Source organism: Carcharhinus amblyrhynchos, chromosome 13 (assembly GCF_965287045.1).
Source record: "Carcharhinus amblyrhynchos chromosome 13, sCarAmb.v2.hapA, whole genome shotgun sequence".
In the NCBI taxonomy this organism is placed as follows: Eukaryota; Metazoa; Chordata; class Chondrichthyes; order Carcharhiniformes; family Carcharhinidae; genus Carcharhinus; species Carcharhinus amblyrhynchos.
Window position 1 is genome coordinate 57,837,990 of NC_137336.1, and position 23,392 is coordinate 57,861,381.

Here is a 23,392-nt window from a genome sequence, read left to right on the forward strand (position 1 = left end):
CTCCCTGCCTCCTGTGGAGCTGCCTGCTCTATCAGGCAAAACAGTGATAGCAGCAGCAGGCCCCAACATGGCTGCCACCTGCTTTTGCGCCTGCCTCACGAGGGTGCTCGGCAATTCTAATTGGACACCAAACTCGCCTCCTGTCCAATTAAAGTATTGGAATTTAAAGACAGTGCCATGAAAGAGATGCTGCGGTGGCATGGGGTTGGAACCTGCCATTCATTACTTAACCACCCTCATCCCTGGGCTGCAGGGATTGCCTGTGCCGGATTCCCAGAGCACCCTGCAGTCCAACAACCGGCAATAACTTTCCCTGTTAATCTGCTGGACAAAGAGAGCAAGTTTCACCCCAACGAATGAGCAGGCACTCTTTATGGCAAAGCAACAATTACTTTGATCAGCACTGTTGCGGTTACCTTTTAAACAGGTTTCCTTTTTATTACGAATGATTGACGGGGTAATATTAATTGTCACTTCTATGGCACATGTAGGTCAGGGATCAAAGAATACAAAAAATATTGACCTCATTATAACGCATTTTTCAAACTTCCTTGTCAGTTCATCACTGTTGAATGATATTTAGTATGACAAACATTATTAGCTTTGGTATTTAACAGCCTCCATTTGCGCCTTATTCTCAATGGAAAATTGCTGAGATTTTCAGAATCTGTTTCCACCCGCAGAGTAACGCCTCTGTCAGGGATTTTCGGAGCTCTCCAAGGTCTGATTATTGTGCAATCTTTAAGATACACCTGAATCCACACAATGTTATAAAGTCAGGGTCAGAAACAATTTGAAGAATTATCGCCCAGTTTCCTTTTTTTTAATTCTTGCTAATATTGAGAAGAACAAAAGAACAAACAGAAGTCTGCCTGTAACAGGAATGGGAATTTTGAACAGTGGGAGAGAATGCAAGTCTATAATTTCACAAGGCAAACAGTATCCTTGAAGTGGCAATGAATTAAATATCTGTAGACAGAATGAACATGCCGGCGGCCGTTCCCTCTTTGCAACTGAGCCAGGTTTTATTTAGGTGGAAGGATCAGTCCTGCGAGGACACATCTTGGTACCCCGAGCAGCTGTTGAGTAAATTATATAATGTATCAGTTGTACAATGTGGGAGAGAGACTGATTAACGCTGCTGAATGTGCTCATTAATAGAAATGAGCGAGGGAGCTCCTGTTCAGAATGCGTCAATGTGCAATCCATAAGGAATCCCAAGAGATGACATTGAGTGTGTGTGTATGTGTGTGTGTGTGTGTGTGTGTGTTGTGGGGTGGGGTGGGGGGGTGTGGGTGGCGGAGGTTAGTGGGAGGGAGCCATTCTCTCCGATAGGGGCCAGCTATTATCAAATGGCAGAGTAGAAGAAAGTGCTGATGCACCACACATGCTCAGTGTGCTCTCTGCTGTCTCATGCAGCTGCCGGCTGCAGTCTGTTCTGGTCGTGGCTCGCTATCATGCTGTCTTGCCCCTCTACCCCAGCAATCAGAGAGGAACAGGAGGAGGAAGAACAGAATGAAACTGGCAAAATGAAAGTGGAGGTAGGTCAAAATGAGATTATGTGGTCTGCCTTGCCCTGTCTCGAACAATAGGATTACACATTGTTTGAGACCGTGGGAGACCTCAGCCTAGTATTGTATGAAATTAATCTTTTATTACAATAAGATCATTGCTATAAGTAGTAGTGATTCAGTAAAATGATGGTACCTGATCTGCTTGCATGTTAAACACAGAATGTGTTAATATTTCCTGTTCTACCTGGGTCCATATATTCTGTCAATGAATAAAAGGCAGCTCAACTTATAAAATTTCAGCCAACACTGCATTTGATATCTATAATTTTTAACATTTTTTGTGACCATAATGCATATTAAAAATCAAAATTATTTGGAATATGTTTCAAAGCACTGAGTGCTTTTTCTCCTCCCATTTGAGTAACAAGGACAGATTGAGTTACTACAGAAGGTTGATTAAGGTGTGTACCAGGGAGTCGCCTGCCTGCCTGCCTGGCTGGTCAGTCTCCCTCTGGCAAGCGCTGGACACAACACCTTAATCAGGACAGGCTGGCTGCTTTACAGCGACTCTGCAAGCACCCTGGGACACAAATCCATAGATCACCATTCAAGGGTGGGGTGAGGAGGAGAGTGTGTATGAGGGAGAATATGCGAACAGGGAAAGGGCAGGCAGCTAAGCAAAATTACTATTCACAAAACAAAAAGCAAGACACTGGATCTATGAGTAAATCTTGGTCAAATGAAAACATTTGCATGAAATCACAAGTCAGAATAAAAGATTTTTTTTAATGGGTAGGGGCTCTGTTACTTTTGTTCTCTTGGTCCCTGTAATAGGAGAAAGATTGGCAGCCATATAAACTGCACAATGAAAATCTGTGAAATAATTATTAGGAGAAGACATTAATACCTGTAAAAGGAAGGGGAGGAAAATGCATCTCTGTCTACACAAATTCTAATTTAGGGAGCAGAGGGGTTTCCCTTCACCACCCGCACTACTGTAATAAATGCACTCTATAGAGATGAATTTTTTCTGTTCGTTAAGAGGTGTTTCTTTTCCAAGTTCATGGTCAGTCTTACAGGTTACAATACAAAGGAAGCAGCTTTGATCCCAGCTGCTGCATTAGCTGGAGGCTGGGCAACCAGTGTGATGGCACAGTCACTTTCAGACTCCTGTATTTAGGTGCTGGGAGCAATGAGGCCGCTTTTTAATGATGTGTTATTTGGTGTGTGTGTGTGTGTGTGTGTACGGGGGGTGGCGATGGGGTGCAGAATGCTTACTGAACAACAATGAACATGCTGCTTATTGCCCTTTTTTATATTTTGGAATAATATAAAAATATGGGGACACAGCTAGGCAGCTTTCCTCACTGTAAACCTTTTGACTCCTTAATTCATAATCTTTTTTATACCTTTCAAATCATTGCAAAGAATTACATAGATTTTACAGAACAGAAACAGGTCATTCGGTTCTGTAATCCTAGACTGTGTTAAAACACCCCACAAGCCTTCTGCCACCCTACTTCATCCAGCCTATCAGCATAAATCTCTATTCCTTTCTTTCTCGTGCGCTTATCGATGTTCCACTTAAAGCCATCTATGCTATTTACCATACCAACTCCAAATGCTCAGGAGATACACATTCTGTCCAGTCAGGTTTTGTCTGAGTTTGCTACTAGATTTATTACGGACTGTCTTGTGTTTCTGAACTGACCACAGCACTCTGACGAAACCCGTTCATTATCTTAAAAATCCCTATCACGTTACCCTTGAGCGCTATTTTCAGGCCTTTCTGCAGCTTGTTTTTCAGCAACGGATCTTCCAGAATTGCCAATGTCCGTGGCGTTTTGTGGGTTCGCCTGTCCCACTGCAGAGGAACCCACTGTCTGAGGGGAAAGGTGAGGGGGGTGAAGTTGGGGGGAGGCATTGCCTTTAGTGGTGTCAGAAGATCCTGCCAGCAGAAGAACCAGAAAATCCCACATTTTGGGGGCAATTTTCGCCCTGGTGGCTGTTGGGCAGTGCAGGCCAGTAAGATCACAAGAGAGTTGAGAAATCAAGTTTGTCGCCTCTTGTGATCTTACCACCACTGAATATCTGGTGCCCTTTTTGGACATCAGGCTGATTGTAATATTTATATTCTATTCAAAATAGAATATAAATATTACAAGTGAGCCTGGGATGGAATTGCCTGGACTCACTTGCCTCTGCGGCCTTGCCGGTGAAGGTCCACATCGGCGAGGATCACGTATGGTCTGTAATCTGACGTGATGGCCTCACTGGAGGCACTGGGTCCATGCCTCCAATGTCAGTCTCTCTGACACCCTGGCACTGTCATCCTGCAACCATGATTGGGGTGGGGGGCAGGGACACTGAGTGCCCAGCAATCAGTGATTGGCTAGTCCGAGCATTATGGGGAGAGGGGGTGTGCAGTGTGGGGTGATCAGTCCATGCGGGAGGGGAATTGATCATGGAGCTCTACAGTAGCCGGAAGGGGTGATTAGCCACGGAGGCCAGTGGTAGCCGGGGGTGAGGCAATGACAGACAGATCTCTGTACTCATAGTGTGCATAGATCTGACCATGCACAATTGCGCCTTCTGTTGCAACCTGCCAGCTTTCGCCAAGCTTAGGCCCCACCTTGCTCCTGCTGGCAAGAAACAGATCATGCATTGTTTTTTTCACAGAGCGAGGTAGGATTTTTAACTCGCCCAAAAAACAGCATGGTTCTTTCTAGTCTTCACACTCGTTCGGCACTTAAATTTTTTTTGATAAGATTGGCCCCTTTGTCTTTTCGGAAGAAAGGATCCACAGCATGTTCAGTCCTTCCCGAAAGTGATGACCTCTCCTCTCAGTTCTGGTATTATACTGAAAAATCTTTTATTGCAATTTCTCCAGTGCCTCGCTGAACCTTTTGTCATATCAATATTGGGACTAAGCACAACATTTCTGTCAGTCTTTAAGAGTCTTTTTCTCTTTTCATTCACAGGTTTTAAGTCGGTCCGCCTTGTGTCCAACGAGGGGCATAAACGCGATGGGTCGTACTGGGGCTGCTCTTGGTTGTTCGAGATTGGCCTAGTGCTTCATGTCGTTAGTGTGTGCCTAAACTGGACCAGATACTGGGCAAGACGACAGCTCAGTGACTATCGCTGATTGCTGTGCAGACACATGGATTTGGGCTGGTGTCTGTGGGAGTTTGCGCATTCTCCCCGTGCTTGCGTGGGTTTTCTCCGGGTGCTCCGGTTTCCTCCCACACCCCAAAGATGTTCTGTTAGGCTGATTGGCAGGAATAAATTGTCCCTAAATCAGATTCCCTCAATCTGGATGGCCATAAAACATTAGACAGGGGTCGTGGGTGGAGAGGGGGACTGGTGGTGTTGAGATGGCGGCGTGGGCTCGTTGGGCCGAAGGGCCTGTTTCCCAGGCTGATTTTGTTCTTTGCTCTTTGTTCTTTGTCTTCATGTTGCTCCTTTAATTGAGATTCCAGAAACCTGTGATATGCCACCTAAGTCCCAACATTTGTTTTGTTAAATTGGGTTACTGTAGATTAGATGAAACTTTCACACTGCTTCACCCAGGTCTGTCTCAGTTGTGGTCACCCAGCCTAATGGATCAATTGTCTGACTTTGGCATATATTGTGATGCTATCAGAAGGTTGTAGGATTGAGCTCTGCTCAGTGCCATTTGAGAGAGCATTTGAGATAAACTTGAATGGTACTGCTGTAGACCATTCTACAAATAAATTGATTCTCGGTATGCCTCTGGTCAGCTTTAACAACATAACCGTCAAGTATGTTGGGCTCCAGCTATCTTGGTGAGAAGCTGTTCAAGGGGATGGGATATGAGGTAAAGGGAACCTTTTACCAATAAGACCTCAACCTCTCCCCCGCCAGTAGCGACCCTACTCTCACGTTACCAGTGGACATGATCTCACAATAGCCTGCCTATAACTGGCAATCTGACTGAGAAAGATTCTGTTACTTTGCTACAGGTTTGTTCAACCTTTCCAAGCGAGAAGCCACATTTCATATATTTTCTTACTCAAGGGGTTGCCGAGCAAATTTGCAAAAAAATAAATTTTGGCATTGCTCAACCTAGCTAGGAACAACAATGGTACACATCTATTTCCTACTTTGTGACATTAGATTTTGGAAGTCAGCTACAAATCCATCATGAGTTGTCATCTTCCGCTTTCAAGCATCTCAGTGGTTTAGTTACAATCAACATTGTAACATTGAAAGATAGATTTCATCATCTAAGAAATACTGGCTTGAGACAATTCACACCTCTTTAATCTGTGCATAACTCTCTCTCCGTTTGCATTATCTGTAAAGGCTTGATTACCTGTTAAGACTCGCATTCCAACCATTACCTTGTAATTGAGTTTGTGTCTATATATGCCCAGCTTGTGAATCACTGAAGGAGCAGTGCTCTGAAAGCTTGTGCTACCAAATAAACCTGTTGGACTTTAACCTGGTGTTGTGAGGCTTCTTACTGTGCCTACCCCAGTCCAACGCTGGCATCTCCACATCATAAGAAATACTTGACTGCATGGACACCATTTCATTTCAGTGTCTCCAGGATACTTTCTTTGGATATATTTCTACCCAATCAGGTATTAACAAGAGACACACAAAGCATTTAGTGAAGACACAAAAGGAACCATATTTAATTTGCTTCAAGTTTATTTCACATGTTCTCTCAAATGGTACTGAGATTCTTACTGTGCTCTGCTATGGTACCTTAACATCACTTGACAGCACTTTAGCAATAAAATGTCTTCTACTCCTAGAAGGCCCTCAAGAGACTGAAACATCTGATGTTGCTACTTTAATCTCAGGGCAATTGCAGAAGACATCAGTCACTTTCAAAACTTTCAGATGTTAAAGGTCATCAAGAAACTTGAAGATTTGTCCTGTTTAATTTGCCAGAACCCAAGGTTGGCATCTAGTAGCAAAATGTGGCAATAAAATTGTTGGTGATGGATAGTGAACCTCCTAATTGCTCAACTGAAATCTTGAGGATTGCACAGCTTTATTCCATTTCACAACTGTTATCATATTTCTGATGCTCCAGGTATAGTAGCTTCATGGCTGAACTTTCAGCCTCATATCTGTGCCATTACTAAGACTACAGATTTCCTACCTCTGTGACAATGCCCGAGTCTGCTCCTGTCTCCGCTGCCATCATTCACGCCTTTGTTACCTCTAGACTTGACTTTCTGACATGCTCTTGGCTGACCTCCCGCATTCTATCCTATGTAAACTTGAAGTCATCCAGAACTTTGGTGCCCATGTCTTGACTCATAACAAATCCCATTCCCCTATCACCCCTGTGCTCATTGACCTACATTACACTGACCTACACTGACCTATAAGCAACATCTCGATTTAAAAATCTCCTTCATGTCTTCAGATCCCTCCATGGCCTTGTCCTCCCTACCTCTGGAATCTTATCCAGCTTCACAACCTGCTGATGTAGCTACATTTCTTTAATCCTGGTCTCTTGTACATTCTCGATTTTAATTATTCCATCATTGGCTGCAGTCCCAAGCTCTGGAGTTCCCTCTCTGCACTTCCCTGCCTCTTCACATCACATCTTCCTTTCAGACACTTCTTAAAATCTACCTCTTTAGTCAAGTTTGGTCACCTGACCTAATAACTTATTATGTGGCTCAGTGTCATACTTTGTTTTATGATAGGCAGTGCTAAAGGTGTCCCCTGTATATTTGCAATTTGCCCTTTAAGCACAGGGGCAGCCTTCCCTCCCTCACCCCGCACACCGACCGATCCTCTGAAGAGCCCAGAATGCTCCCCCTTCATTCCAGCAGGGTCGGGCCATTAGTTGCCGGTCAGTGGGGAACTACTGTAATCACCACTGGAGTGAAATACTCTAGTAGGGTGGGAGATACTTGTAGGCCCGGAGCCTTCAATCCCAGGGCTGCTAATCATATTTAAATTAGATTACAATGACCATGTAAGTGGTCTGTCCACCTCCCGCCGATTTCTGGCACGGAGCAGACGCCACCAGACATCCGACGCCAGGAGATGCAAATGGGGAGTGAACACTCACACACACCCTGCGAGTTGGCTGACATGAGGATCTCCCAGTCTGCTGCACTAAAAAATTAGCACAGCGGGATGGGAGAATCGTGGCCAATATGTTTGATTAAAAAATCATCTAGCAGCAGAAAGAAATGATTTGGAAAGTTGAATTCTTGTTTAAACAAAAACTCAAACCAATGTATTTCAGGGAAGGGAGCCCACTACCTGTAACTGTTCCGACCTGTGCATGACTCCAATTCCATACAATATGATTAGATTCTTTCTGTATTCAGGCTATTAGAAATGGGCCATAAATTTTATGTTGCACAGGGTGCAGAGAAGATTTGTGTGAATGCTACCAGATATGAGATAATTCAGTTACATGGAGAGACAAGAGAAGCTTGGATTATTTTCCTTAGAGGTGTTGGAGTGAAATCAAAGGACACAAAATGGTTACCCGACACACAAAATGGACTCTGGGAAGGGACATTAAGAGGCATTGACTTTGGGCACAGACAGTACACAAAGAGTTAAAGCCTATAGTGTTTAAATTACTACAGGAAACAGATCAGACCTTGAGGCATCTTAAACTTGAGATAAAAGCAGATCCAGAGCAATGAGTTTGATAACGAGATCAGCCACTGATGAGGACATAAATGCATAAATGTATATAACAAGATCAGTCATTGACAGAGAACATAATGCATAAATGTATCTACTCTATGTACAATGATGTGATAACTGTCAATGTCTGTACATGTCTGTGTATAACCATGTGTTAACTGTCGATGTCCGTACTGTCTACTCAACTTGTAACAATGTGCTAATGTACGTACTGTCTATTATCTAAAAACTATGAAAGATGCTCAACCACTATTGTGTAGTTGAGAAAGTGGCTGCCTGTAGTGTGGAGTGCCAGCGCTTCTCCCAAAGCTTTGTCCGAATAGAACTTTGCTGAATTCCAAGTCTGACTCCAAAATGGTGAATTTCCCACAACAAGTTGGCGTGGTCAGGCAGGATCTCACTATTGGTAGTAAGTTCAATCGTTTGGCCATGATCGGCAAACCAGGGTAGAGATCATTGAATCTGTGGGAGTCAGACGGAGTTAACAATCCAGTTTAAAACGGGTAAAAATTAAGGGGTATTATGGAAATAAGTACTGATTGTTGATGGTATAGTAATAAGTATTGATTGACTGTTATTTGTGCTGACCGACTAGAGGATAAGGAAGTGCCTGTCTCAAACATGCAGCCTTAGGCAGGTTATAAGAGGGGAAATCCCCCACGTGAAGGTCAGGACCCTGAAGTGGGCATAGAGGCACCAAGGGCACTTAGGACTATGAAGCACAAGTGCAAATTTTGGTTAATATCAAACTCTGTAGTGGTGAACAAATGCAGAGTTTGCCACCTGTTTGAATGAAACTTTGTACAGTTGGGTACTGGACTCTCAATGTTGTAAAGTGGTGTGGAAAAAGGAGCTGATCACTCGAGCCAGATTCCGGTGGCAGATAAAGAAGTTAAGAGAGGACGTGCAGCATCTTTTATTGAAATGTACATGACAGGCAGACATGCGTTAATAAAGAGGATGCAAAGGAATGGCTGGGATTCTTCTCAGACCTTAGAACAGCAGAGAAAATGGATAGATGGGGAAAAGAGAGACAAGACAAAGAAGGTGGGGGCACTATTAGTACATCAATTAGCAGGACTGATTGAATAAATAGTCGCTTCCACCAAAAAGTGGAGCGAAGATAAAGAGATTAGAAAGTTAGAATCCAGAATAAAGGAACTGGAGAAACGAAATCGAGTGTTAGAGGAGAATCAATGGGGAGGGGAAGCTGTTCCTCGACATTCTTATGATCATCAACAACCTGTCCTGGCCCCCCTATGATGACACTATATTAAGAAAGCCCACCAAAGTCTGTACTTTCTCAGAAGGCTAAGGAAATTTGGCATGCCAGCTACGACTCTCACCAACGTTTACAGATGTACCATAGAAAGCATTCTTTCTGGTTGCATCGCAGCTTGGTATGGCTCCTGCTGTGCCCAAAGCTGCAAGGAACTACAAAAGGCCGTGAATATAGCCCAATCCATTACTCAACCCAGCCTCCTATCCATTGAGTCTGTCTACACTTTCCACTACCTCGGCAAAGGAACCAGCATAATTAAGCACCCCATGCGCCCCAGAAATTCTCTCTTCCATCCTCTTCCTTTGGGAAAAAGATACAGAAGTCTGAGGTCACGTATCGACCTATTCAAGAACAACTTCTTCCCTGCTGCTGTCAGACTTTTGAATGGCCTTACCTTGCATTAAGTTGGTCTCTCTCTACATCCTAGCTATGACTGTAACACTACATTTTGCGCTCTCTCGTTTCCTTCACTATGAAGGTATGTTTTGTCTATATAGCGCGCAAGAAAAAATACTTTTCACTGTATGCTAATACATGTGACAATAACAAATCAAATCAAATCAAAAATTCTATACTATCACTGGTTTCTCCATTCAATCTGTTTCAAGTCAGTGCTTCATCAAATAGTTTATTGCTAATGGTATTGCACATATTGTAGTGTCACTGGGCTAGTAATCCAGAGACCCAGGATAACATTCTGGGGACCCGGGTTTGAATCCCAGCATGGTAGATGGTGGCATTTGAATTCAATGAAAAATAATCTGGAATTGAAGATCTAATGATGACCATGAAACCATTGTCAATTGTTGTAAAAATCCATCTGGCTCATTAATATTCTTTAGGGAAAGGGAAGGAAATCTGTCACCGTTACCTATTCTGGTCTACATGTAACTCCAGACCCTCAGCAATGTGGTTGACTCTTAAATACCCTCTGAAATGGTCTAGCAAGCCACTCAGTTCAGGGGTAACTAGAAATGGGCAATAAATACTGGCCCAGCCAGCGACGTCCACATCCCCTGAATGAATCAATAAAAAAGATAATAGTATATCAGCTCCTGACAGATTCCAATTTTGACCCAGTTCTGAACTCAACAATGTTGGAACATCTTTATCTACAAGTTGAAACCCATGATTGGATCTAACTCCTTCTCTGGTGATTCAGTCTGCATTGCAAATTGTGAAATAAATTTGACTTAGTTTAGCTAGTGGAGATGGAAAATTTCCCACAGCATTGATTCAGTCTTTGAAAGATTGCAAACAGCAATACAACCTAACCGAACAACTTCACAATCATTGTTCTGTACTGCCATTTAGAGTTTTAAATAGTTTTTCATGTTCACCGCTGCTTCAAGTGACATGCATTCTTATAATCTATTGATCTGGTCCATAAACACAGCTAATAATGGATTAATAAGTGCATTTATATTACATGGCATGATGCTGTGGCATCTTAATCTACAGCAGCCACTCTGAAATCAGCAATGTCACATAAACAGCAAGAATTACAGCTTACATAGAATCATAAAATCCCTACAGTGCAGAAGGAGACCATTCAGCTCAATGAGCCTGCACCATCAACAATCTCACCCGGGCCCTATCCTGTAACCCCATGCATTTACCGTGCTAATGCCCCAGACACTAAGGGGCAATTTATTATGGCCAATCAACTTAACCTGCGCATATCTGGACTGTGAGAGGAAACCAGGGCACCTGGAGGAAACCCACGCAGGCACAGGAAGAAGGTGTAAACTCCACACATAGAGTGACCCAAGGCTGGAACTGGACTCTTGTGCCGAGAGGCAGTAGTGCTAACCATTGTGCCAACGTGCTGCTGACATGGTGACACTGAGAGTGATGCTTGACACTGAGTGTCCAGAGATCATGAAAAATGACCTAACCAGGAATCACGTGTCTTTTCAGAGAGGAATAGAAAAAACTGGCTGAGAAAATCAGGAAGTGAGAGTCTAACTTGACCGTATGTTTTGGTACTCTGAAACAAAGGAGCAGTGTGATGTGCTTTAAAAAAAACTCAATGAATACAGTTTCACGCTTTATTGGAGAACCTCTGCTATTTTCTTAAGGGAAAGCTCGAACGTCTGTATGTCGAATCCTGACTTTGGAGCTGCTTCCATGAGATTTACCCCAGTGGGAGTGAGGCAGATAGTGCTTAATTACAGTGCCTGCATGCCTCGTAGGAGTAGTTCAGGAGCAGACTGTCGTCTGGCTGCTAATCTTGGTGAAGCAATATTGTTAAGCTGGTGGTTGTTATTGACAATTCTCAGGAGAAAAATTCTAGGGATTGGCCATGGGGGAAGGGATGTGGATGGGGCCAGGTGTTGACTTGCTCTAGCAAATGCACACCTGAACCATATTCTTCCCCTCGCTGTCTAACAGTGCATGATACACGACCAATTTCTCCACTTTTTTTTTCCACATGCAGTGGAGCTGGGTTTTCCTGTAACAAAGGTGCCTTTCTATGTGGCCGGATCATTAACATGGCCGGGGGACTAGGTGTGATGGACAGGTCACCATTCCACTCGCATCAGGCACGAGCACTCTGGTGATGTCAACCCAATATTAAGAGGCCAGACCTCTGGCCTATGGCCTTTGATTGCACTCAACAGGCAGCCAGCTTGTGCCAGAGCTGTTTCCCCTCCCCAGACAGAGGCAAACAATCCGGCAACAATAGAAATATCACCAGAATTCCTGTCCTCAAAAAAAATTCAACTAGTTCGATTCCAAAGAAATTGTTTGGAGTCAAGGATGTAAGATTAAGCTTGGCTGTCAGGAAATATTACTCTGTGGAGAAAAACATTAAATTTACTCTCTGATTTTTATATCCTTAATGCTATCTTAAACATTTCACAGCCAGTTAAATAATTCAGAATTGTGGCAACTCTTCCAGGGAAATGTTGCAAGCAATTCCCACACATAACCATGATAAACGACCAAAATATCCGTCTTTCCTGATGTTGGATAAGAAATGGTTTGCCAAAACACTAGAAAAATCCCTCTGCTCTTCTCTAAATATTGCCACCTTTTAAATCTCTGTGAGAGGGCAAACAAACCCTTGCTTAGCATCTCATCAAAAAGATGGTGTCTGTGATAGTGTAGTATTCCCTCAGTACCGGACTGAATGCCCATCTAGATTACATGCTCAAGTCCTAGATTGGGCTTGACTCTGTGACCTTCTGACATGAAGGGCTAAGCTCCCATTGAACCAAGTCGGACACCTCTCGAGTTCCTTTGTCCTGACTGGCATGGGATAAAAGACAAAGTGAAAGGCTGCCTGTGGAGACAATGATTGTCGTGAAGGGGGCCTGGAGGACGTGTGGGGGGTTGTGGGGAGTTGGTGTGGCAGAGGATATAGAGAAGGAGCCAATCATACGTGGTATTACTCTCCAAGCTCACTGGCTTGATCTGTCCTACGAGAAAATGTTAATGAAGATGTGATTCTCTGAGCATGTGCACCTTCATGCACTGCCAGGACTTACTGTAAATTCAGACATGCATTACAGATGACTTTCTCACCATGAGGGAAATGATATTTAGAATATCATGCCTATGCCTAGATTTTAGATGTGTGCACCAGGCAGGCAAACTTCTCCAACAGAGCAGAATACTGGAACTGCTCCATACATGTAAACATTCAGACTGCTGAAAGCTTTCATCTTTATGGAATCCCTACTGTGCAGGAAGAGGCCATTCTGCCCATTGTGTCTGCACCGACTCTCCCACCCAGGCCCTCCCGTTCACCTTATCTCTGGAACCCTGCACATTTGCCATGTCCAATCCATCTGACTTGCATATCTTTGGAATGTGGGAGGAAACCAGAGCAGCCGGAGGAAACCCGTGCAGACATGGGGAGAGCGTGCAAATTCCACACAGAGGCTGGAATTGAACGTGGATCCTTGCCGCTGTGAGGCCTGACTGAGATCATTTCACCAAAGCAGTGTTCCTGAAATTTCTAACTTTGTTTGATTTTGATACTCACTGGATAAACTTACTAATCTATCAAAGAAGTTACCGCATTATTTAAATGGTAAAAAATTGCAGCATGCTGCTGTGCAGAGGGACCTGGGTGTCCTTGTGCAAGAATCACAAGGAGTTGGTTTGCAGGTCAGCAGGTAATTAAGAAGGCAAATGGAATTTTTTCCTTCATTACTAGATGAAGGGAGTTTAAAAGCAATGAGGTTATGTTGCAGCTGTATAAGGTGCTGGTGAGACCACATCTGGAGTACTGTGTACAGTTTTGGTCTCCTTACTTGAGAAAGGATATATTGGCACTGGAGGGGTTGTACAGGAGATTCACTATGTTGATTCCGGAGTTGAGAGGATTGGCTTATGAGGAGAGGCTGAGTAGACTGGGGCTATACTCATTGGAATTCAGAAGAATGAGGGGAGATCTTATAGAAACATGTAAGATTATGAAGGAAATAGATAAGATAGAAGCAGAGAAGTTGTTTCCACTGGCGGGTGAAACTAGAACTAGGGGGCATTGCCTCAAAATATGGGGAAGCAGATTTAGGACTGAGTTGAGGAAGAACTTCTTCACACAAAGGGTTGTGAATCTGTGGAATTCCCTGCCCAGTGAAGCAGTTGAGACTACCTCATTGAATGTTTTTAAGGCAAGGATAGATAAATTTTTGAACAGTAAAGGAATTAAGAGTTATGGTGAACAGTAGGTAAATGGAGCTGAGTCCACGAAAAGATCAGCCATGATCTTGTTAAATGGCGGAGCAGGCTCGAGGGACCAGATGGCCTATTCCTGCTCCTAGTGCAGGGTGGCATGGTAGCACAGTGGTTAGCTTGCTACTTCACAGCTCCAGGGACCTGGTTTGATTCCTGGCTTGGGTCACTGTCTGTGTGGAGTTTGCACATTCTTCTCGTGTCTGCGTGGGTTTCCTCTGGGTGCTCTGGTTTTCTCCCACAGTCCAAAGATGTGCGAGTTAGGTTGATTGGCCATGCTAAAAAAAATTTGCCCCTTAGAGTCCTGAGGTGCGTATGTTAGAGGGATTAGTGGGTAAATATGTAGGGATATGGGGATAGGGCCTGGGTGGGATTGTGGTCTCGATGGGCCAAATGGCCTCTTTCTGCACTGTAGGGTTTCTATGATTTCTATGAGTTCTATGGAGATTAGCAGCAATAGCCTGATGGAGTGCTAACAGTTCCTGCCCCTTCCACAACAAGGTAAGTAAAATAGTTGAAACTAAATCCATCAGTGGCAACTTGTGACACTCTCTTGAAGGCTGATGGTTTGGTTGCCAAGTTCTTGATGAAACTGGTGGTTGCATAAACTGATTGTATAATTGTTAAACCTTTATCTGCATCTGCAAGGATGTTTCAAGTGTATGTCACCGACATCTAAAAAGGAATCTTTAACAAAGTGGCAGACAGTACTTCTATTGCAGAATGAGCGTGCACGTGCCTTTGACATGGGTGCAGCACGTTTCAATATCTCGGCCGGTATCAGATAATACCGATCATGATGGATCTTCTGTAGCTTCTAATCTGTTACTTTCAGGAATTCTAGAGAAACTTTACTTTGGATTTTTTTCTTCAGGCAATTATATAAACTGGTGAATGTCACCTCATTGAAAAATGGTCAGATATAAACTGTAGGATGGCTATATCTCAAAGGTATCTCTGATGAGTAGCTAAACCAGTGGCTGAGGTTAAAGCCATCAGGTTGAGTATCCTGAGGCAGTGCAGTATCAGGACATGGAAGCTCTGAGCAATCCCAAGGATTAAAGCCACCAGATCCCACCTGTAAAGATTTTGGATGACAATTTACACAAAGGCCAGAATTTTATGTTGACACCCAAAAGTGTGTGAGAAAGCTTGATAAGACACAGTGTGCATCTGGACTTCATAGCGCACTGACGCAATATTTTGGTCAGTGGGTGTGTGTGTGTGATTCAAAAGTGCAGCCACCGACAATCAAGTGGGCAAGTTAGCCCACTAAGGGGCCAATTGAATGCAATTTTACACTGCCCATCTGCCCTCACTGATTGGCCAGGCAGCCTTGAAATTTTAGCTGCAACTTTAATCTATGAAGGGTGAACTATCCAGGCCAAAATAAAATTTCAAAAGGTGCCTGCTGACTGAGGTATGTGTTTGAATGTGCTGCCTAGACACACTTTGCGTAGTTTTTCTATTGCAATTTATTTTTACAGGTCAGTGGCTCCCTGAGACAGGTCACCCAATGCAATTTGTAGTATTTCACCACCAGGAAACACTCAAGAGAGTGTTGGAATAACAAAATTTAGGTCAGAATTTTTCATCTGTTAGGTATATCCATTGGATAGCCTGGAAGCAGCCACAGTGGCTGTCCCCCTAAGGGAACATGTAAGAAGCACAATCCATTTCTTGGCATATACCTTCTTCCTATCCTCCCTTACAGTGCTGAGCCTTTCCAAGTGCGTGTTTCACACTGGCTGCCCATTAACTAGCCAACCAATGCAAAATGGCGTTCTGGAGCCAAAAGTGTGTTTTGTGGCTGCTTCCAGCCTATCCAAAGGATGTACCCAACGGATGAAAATTTCTGACCTAAATTTTGATACTCCATAGAGTGTCTCCTGCTGGTGAAATACTACAAATTGCACACATATGCACAGCGTGGCCCAGGAGAAAATTGGTGGGCAGCTAACCTCAACCAACATGTACACAGACATGCATATTCACCACAAACACATGATGCATTTAGTCCAACACATGTGTTTTCACACACACACACACACACACACACACACACACACACACACACACACACACACACACACACACACACACACACTCAGAATGTCAAGCATTCAAACACAAAGAAGAGAGGACTAGCACTGTAGAAGTATGTCCGTGCCTCAGTAAGAACCCTGATAAATAGACCACGATTAGCATTTTCCCTGCTGGAAAGATTATAAACTGAGTAAGCTTCAATTCCGATCACTGCCTGCATAACTCATCCTGCCTGTGCTTGAGCAGAGTGATTTTCAGAGATATATTGTGGCCCCGCTGCTTGAATAAAGCCAGGGCTGTCAAAAGCAAGACGATGCTTACTATCAATTTAATTAGTCAATACACGACCGGGTCACTGAAGCACTACCCTATTTGTGTTTGTTTTCCTACTTTAGTGCAAGCGACTGGCTCGTGAACGAGATGAGGCTGAGAGGCAGCTGAAACAGATCAAGCGAGGTAGGTCTATTCCTCTTCCCCTATCCATCATTCTTTAATTTAATTGCTGCAGATGAAAATGTTACAGTGAGCAGCCAGTCTGTCGTGGTTTTAAAAAAAAAATCCAGCATTTGGGACAGCGAGACAATCCATTCTGAGGGAAACTTCATTTTTCAGTGACCGATGACAGTGCTGTGTCATTACTTTGTGGTAAGGTGCCTATTTATAATCCATGCAGTGCTGCTGAGAAGAAGGTTCATTGATTGGGGTTGTACAGGTGGAGAGATATTCTACTCATGAGTAAAGGCTGTGTTTAGTCATCACCAATTGTTCACCCATGTTCTCTAGAGCTCTGCATATAAACAAGCATGATGTGGGTATGCCGGCGTTGGACTGGCGTAAACACAGTAAAAAGTCTGACAACACCAGGTTTTAGTCCAACCGATTTATTTGATAATATACTCACAAGCTTTCGAGGGACACCCTCTTCGTCAGGTGACTCTCCATTCACCTGACGAAGAGGGTGTCCCTTGAAAGCTTGTGAGTATATTATCAAATAAATAGGTTGGACTAAAACCTGGTGTTGTCAGACTTTTTACTGTATAAACAAGCACACAGTCTCATACACAGCAGTGAGTTTGAAGTCTTCAGTACAACATCAGCATTGATCTGTTTGTGTTGGCATGCTTCATTGTTGATATCATGACAGCCATTGATGGTACAGGGTTTAAGATTATTTATAATCTTTCCTGGCAATGAACATGCATGATCATTTTGGATTTAAAGATTTAGAATATCCCGAATGGCCCAGTTGTTAACATTACAATGCTGAAGGTTTAAAACGTGAAATGCATTTATTTATCTTGCATTTTATCACCAAATATTAATGCTCCTTCGCTATTGACTATTGTCTATTTTGAAGAAAATGTTGGTTTAATTCTTTTGCTATGCTACCAGTCATCAAGGACACCTCAATCACTCACAGCCCACCAGTTCTGTCTACATTTCAAAACTGGACAAAGACATTGAGGTTGAATTCCTGTAGGAACTTTCCCAATAATATGTTGTTTCTCTGGATTTTTCATAGCTTTTCTGTTAAAATCATAAAAACAGAAAATAGGAGGAATAGGCTATTCAACATGTTAATGGCTGATCCTCTATCCCAACACCATGTGCCCACACTCTTCCCATGTCCATTGACATCTTTAAAGTCAATAAACCTATCTATTTCCCTCTTAAATATATTCAGTGACTTGGTCGCCACAGATTTCTGTGATAAAGAATTCCATACGTTCGCCATCCGCTGAGTGAATATGTTCCTCCTCATCTTAGTCCTAAATAGCCTACCCCATACCTTGATACTGTGACACCCCTTGTTCTAAATACCCCAGCCAGAAAAAACAACATCCCGGCATCCGGTCTTTCCAGTCCTATCAGAATTATATGTGTTTCAATTAGATCCCTTCTGATTCTTCTAAATTCCAGCGAATGTAGGCACAGTCAACAAATCTCTCCTCATACAACAATCCTGCCATCCATTTGGTGAAGCTTCACCGCGCTTCATGTACGATTAGTGTACTCTTGTTTTGGAGACCAAAACTGTATATAATACACCAGGTATGGTCTCAGCAAGGCCCTGTACTGCTGCAATAAGATAACATTGCTCCTGTATTCAAATTCTTTTGCAATGAAGACCAACAAACCATTTGCCTTCCTAATTACTTTCTGTACGCGCATGCTAGCTTTCGGTGAATACTGTACCTAGGACACCAAGCTCCTTTGTACATCAACATTTCCTAATCTGCCACCAGCTAAATAATACTCTGCCATTTTGTTTTCCAGTCTGAAGTGGATAACTTCACATTTATCCACATTATACTGCATCTGCCATGTATTTACCCACTCATTAACTTGTCTAAGTCACCTTGAAGCCTCTTTACATCCTCCTCACCACTTACATTCCTCCCTAGTTTTGTGTCATCAGCAAACTTGGAAATATTAGTTTTGGATTGAGGCAGACAATGAAGAAAACGCTTACAAAATATAATTCTCAATAGTATTTAGATTATTGTATTTAAAAATAATTTATGCCATTAAGTCTGCGCCAGAATTCTTCTTCACGTGAACTGTATAATCTAATTCCATTCTTCCATACATTCTCCTTTCCCTTGAACATTCCTCTTTGTCATTGCATTGTTACTATTCAAATGGTGAATGAATTGTCTGTATGTGCAGTCTTATAAAAACAGAACAAAAGTGTATTATCATCCATAACAATGTTCAGATGCCATGGGATACAAGTTCAATGCTTATCTGGTGTTGACTACCTCTCAGTTGTGCCGGTATTAAAAAAACTGAACCAAAGCCATGCTTGCTCATGGAGAAAGGAAATTTTTCACATATAAATGGTTTGCTCCATTGGAATTCCAATCTATGGAATGGGATTGATTCACTGGGATTCTGTACGATGGGCATTATCAAGAAGAGATTTGGTCTACTTCTGTTTCATGCAATGGGAATTTTGTCCGTGGGAATTTCACACAATGGAAGGGAATAAGCGGAAGTGTATTCCTCTGGCTGCAAGATTGATTTCGCGTTTCATAATAGAGATGGAGAGCAGAAGGAAAACGGAATAAATGTTAGTCAGATTTTCTTACAGCATTTTGATGTATAGACGTCTCCAAGTTATGAAAAATAGGGTGAACCTCTCAGCAAATTCTTCCCCATTGTTACCGTGTGTAAATTACCCAAGTGGAGTATTGGCACATTACTGCAACAATGCTTGGTACAGATTTTAATGAAGTGTCGGCATCAAAACTGTACTTCAGGAGCTGCATAAATGCTGTCCTGTCCCCTTGGTGGCATGTCCTTAACAGCATCCGCTGCTACTAATGGAGTGGGAGAATAAGTTACATTGTTTGTGCACTGTGCGATTGCATTAATGCAGTGAAGCACAGAACAGACGTAAGTGTATTCTGGTGTGATGAGAATAGACTGGAGGTCAATTTATCCTTGTAGAAGGCAGTGGTGAAAGATTCCACATAAATCAGAAATTAAAATCTGACAAAACCAGAACAAAAAAAGGACTGAAACAAATTCTCTATACCTAATTGGATTAGCAAATTTGAGTTATCAAACTCAGGTTAAATTATATCAGATTCAGTCTCCGAGTTCATAAATAAATTATTTGCACAGCTTTTGTAATAACAGAGATACTGTATTAGAGAAGGGAGTGTTTCATTATTTTAGTGAATAATTCAGTCTGAATGTCAATAATTCAGCACTGGATGCGTTGACAGGAGTGTCTTGTGTTACTCACAGACATTTGCAGCTTTTTATTCATTTTGTTTTGGAAATGCACACACTTGAGAAAATATGTCTTTATTTTATTTGAGTCACATTCTTTCATCTTTTTCTTGGGGCTTCTCCAACCCTTTAGTTACATGCCATGCAAACATTCTGTAACCTCCATCTAACTCACCAAACTGTAGTGTGGGTTCTGTTACTGGGCTGTGCCCCTTCAGCTTTGAAAGTATGATTTTTCGATGGACTGATCATTTTGGAATTGGAACCGAGACACAGCAAACTATTTAAAAACGCAAGGCCACTTTCCAAGGTGAAGGTGAGAAACAATTAAATCACTCTCAAGGGAATGTGCAGAGAGGAACATTTCCTATAATCCAGACACCCGTTGAAAGTCATAACTGTCTGAGGAAGAGATATTAAAATACAAAGTACTCGGTGTTGAAACAAGAGCTGCAACATATTGATGCCCTTAAAACCTCTTGAAATACTTCATTCATTGTGTCTTTCCAAGGCAAAGCTGCTAGCCACTAGAGAGAAAGATTGCAAGTGGTTTCAAGAAAGCCTTCAGTGGAGGAAACAAGCTGAGGACTTTTGCTCTTTCTCATGCTCTCTTTTGAAACAAGTGTGTCACCAGGTTTGAGAAGCCATATCTACCAGAATCCTACCAGAGAACTTGTAATAACTGCAACATCTTCTACATCTGACCACAGCCAAAGAACCAGTTAACCTAAATCAACTGCAACATGTGCATGTATGTGCGTATATAAATGCATGTGCCCTAAGGCCTGCTTGGGGGCTGAATGCTTGGTGTCGCATTTTTATTATTTCCCTCAGGTATAGTGTTTAATAGGTTAGCTCTTTCTGTGGCACAAGAAAACCTAATTTGATACCTTCTTATTGCTCAAAGCATAAATGGTTAAATAACTTCCTATTTGAAAAAGGCATATCCTTGTTAAAAAAAACCCTGACCAACCAAGGAGACTGAACAGGGGGGAGTCAATTCATCCCTTCACACCTTGTAGGAGTTGTGCCCAGTAATGACTCTTCTGCCTTCAAAATGAGAAGATATCCATCCTCTGCATTTAAATGAACCCAGAGAGTTGTAATTAACACCTCAGCATGTGGATGCTCTATCTTGTCTCTCCATAGCGCAGGTAAATTGGTGCTGTAAATTTTACAATAAGTTCAGACAAATGTTAGTAGAAATTTTGTGCAGTCTTTCTCCAGGGGCTGTATGTCGATGCTGGGTCACTCGATGTTTTCAGGACTGAAATCTTTAGATTGCTGTTAGGTAATGGGAGTGGCTCACTCCTGTTCCTGAGTTCCCTAGTCTTCCTTCCTGGGATAAGTGGGGAGAGGAGCAAAAAGTCTTCCTCCCTGGGATAAGTGGGAAGAGAGCAAATTTAATGTACAGTTATGAGGAGACACAAGCTGAACCAATTAAGCTGAACCCAATCCTCCTTCTTCAGGCAACATGACACTTTTATTGAATTAAGTCAAAACGAATGAAATCATACAGCTGTGCATTTTGATTATGGATGAAAATACTTTAATATTGCCTAGCCAATAAATAATATTGTGATAATGCATTCTGCTGCTGATAAATTATTCTGTCTACTGGGAAATTGGTTGAAATGATCCTGAATTAATTGCTTTAATAATCAAGGAGTTCATCTAAGTAAATGAACAGAACTTAATAGCAAGCTAGTGGTTTAAGGCAGAAACCGATATCTATTGCAAAGTTACACAAGCAGACTACATTTTGACAATGATGAATTTATTGATATAGAGCAATTACATACTAGAAAAGTTTATATAATAAACTTTAAAAAATGGAGGATGTCAAAAGATCTGCCCTATCACTGTACAAAAAAGGTAATACGCTTTCTGGGGCTCAGTGTAAGGCTGCAAGATATTGAGTAGTGATTTGATAGTAGTGTGGCCCCTTTAAGAGAAGTTTGTGGGTCAAATGACCCTCCTGAGGCCTACAAGGGAAAAGTGCACAAACAGTCACTTATTGAGTGTTCGGGTGTGAGTCCTTGTAAGAGGGAACTTTAGTGTGAACCCAGGAGTCGGTAGGACTAGACGTGTATCTGTCCTGAGCTTTTTGTATTTTGACAAAAATAGGAAGGCAGATTATTTATTTGAACGGGTGTAAATTGAGAGAGGTGGATACTTAACAAGGCCTTAATGTTCTTGTGCATCAATCGCTGAAAATAAACACAAGGTACAGCAGGCAGTAAAGAACACAAATGGTATGTTGGCCTTCACAGTGAGAGGATTTGAGCATAGGGATAGGGATGTTTTACTGAAATTGCATAGGGCATTGGTGAGGCCACACTTGGAGTATTGTATGCAGTTTCAGTGTTCTTATTTGAGGTAGGAAGTCCTTGCTATAGATGAAGCGCAGTGCAGGTTTACCAGGCTGATTTCTGGGATGGGAGGTCTGTCGTATGAGGTGTGACTACGTCGGTCAGGATTATATTCATTGGAGTTTAGAAGCGTGAGAAGGAGTCTCAGAACAACTTAAAATTCTAACAGGATTAGACAGGGTAAATTCAGAAAGAGTGTTCCCAATGATGGGGGAGTTCACAACTAGGGGTCATTATTTGAGGATAAAGGGTAAACCTTTTAGTACCGAGGTGAGGGGAAATCTCTTCACCCAGAGTGTGGTGAATGTGTGGAATTCACTACCGCAGAAAGTATTTGAGGCCAAAATGTTATGTGATTTCAAGAAGGAATTAGATGTAGCTAAAGGGATCAAAGAATATGGGGAGGAGAGGGGATCAGGGTATTGAGTTTGATGATCAGCCCTGATTGTAATGAATGGTGAAGCAGGCTTGAAGGGCCAAATGTCTACTGCTGCTTCTATTGTCTGGGTATACTTCTATGTATATGGTTTTATCTTTAATAAATCATTGTTGTGTTTCAAGGCTTCCTCATTGTGATACCTGCACCATAATAGGTTTAATGCAGAATATAATAAAGATAGTCTGCAGTGGTAGTATCCCACTCGACTACTACCAGCTATAGATCTGGGACATATGCTTCAGGGCTTCCCAAAACCCATCCATCATTTCACTGGTATAATTGGTCTTTTTGTAGGCTGCTTGAGAAATCTTCAGTTGGATTCTTTGAAAATGTTTCTCTTATCTCCTATTGTACATGTTATATTTGTATAAATTTTCTGTTGCAGCAGCAGCTTTTTTGTATCCTCTTTTCACTTCTATTTCTGCATTGATAGATTAAGTAATTCAGTTCCTGCATGTGCAAAAATGTTACAATAGCCAAGTTTCCTCAAGTGCTCATTCACGACACTGAAGTAATGCATAAGAGAACATGGGTAGTGTTGGATACTGAGCGGTCAATGTGGGAGATGATTAAAAGAAGATGCACTCTATGTTGTTTATACCTAAAATTTGAAGGGTTTAGTTCTCACCACTTAAGCACTTTCTCACTT

General features: G+C 42.3%; 1 protein-coding gene across 1 annotated transcript in view; it reads left to right on the plus strand.

Annotated features, from left to right (window-relative positions):
* Window positions 1-1,376: 1,376 nt before the first annotated feature.
* Window positions 1,377-23,392, plus strand: part of LOC145351533 (shootin-1-like) — a 120,622-nt gene continuing 98,606 nt past the window's right edge. The window contains exons 1-2 of the mRNA XM_080201129.1: window positions 1,377-1,541; window positions 16,587-16,647. Coding sequence (XP_080057255.1) covers window positions 1,377-1,541; window positions 16,587-16,647 — 226 coding nt within the window. The remainder of the gene's footprint in view (window positions 1,542-16,586; window positions 16,648-23,392) is intronic.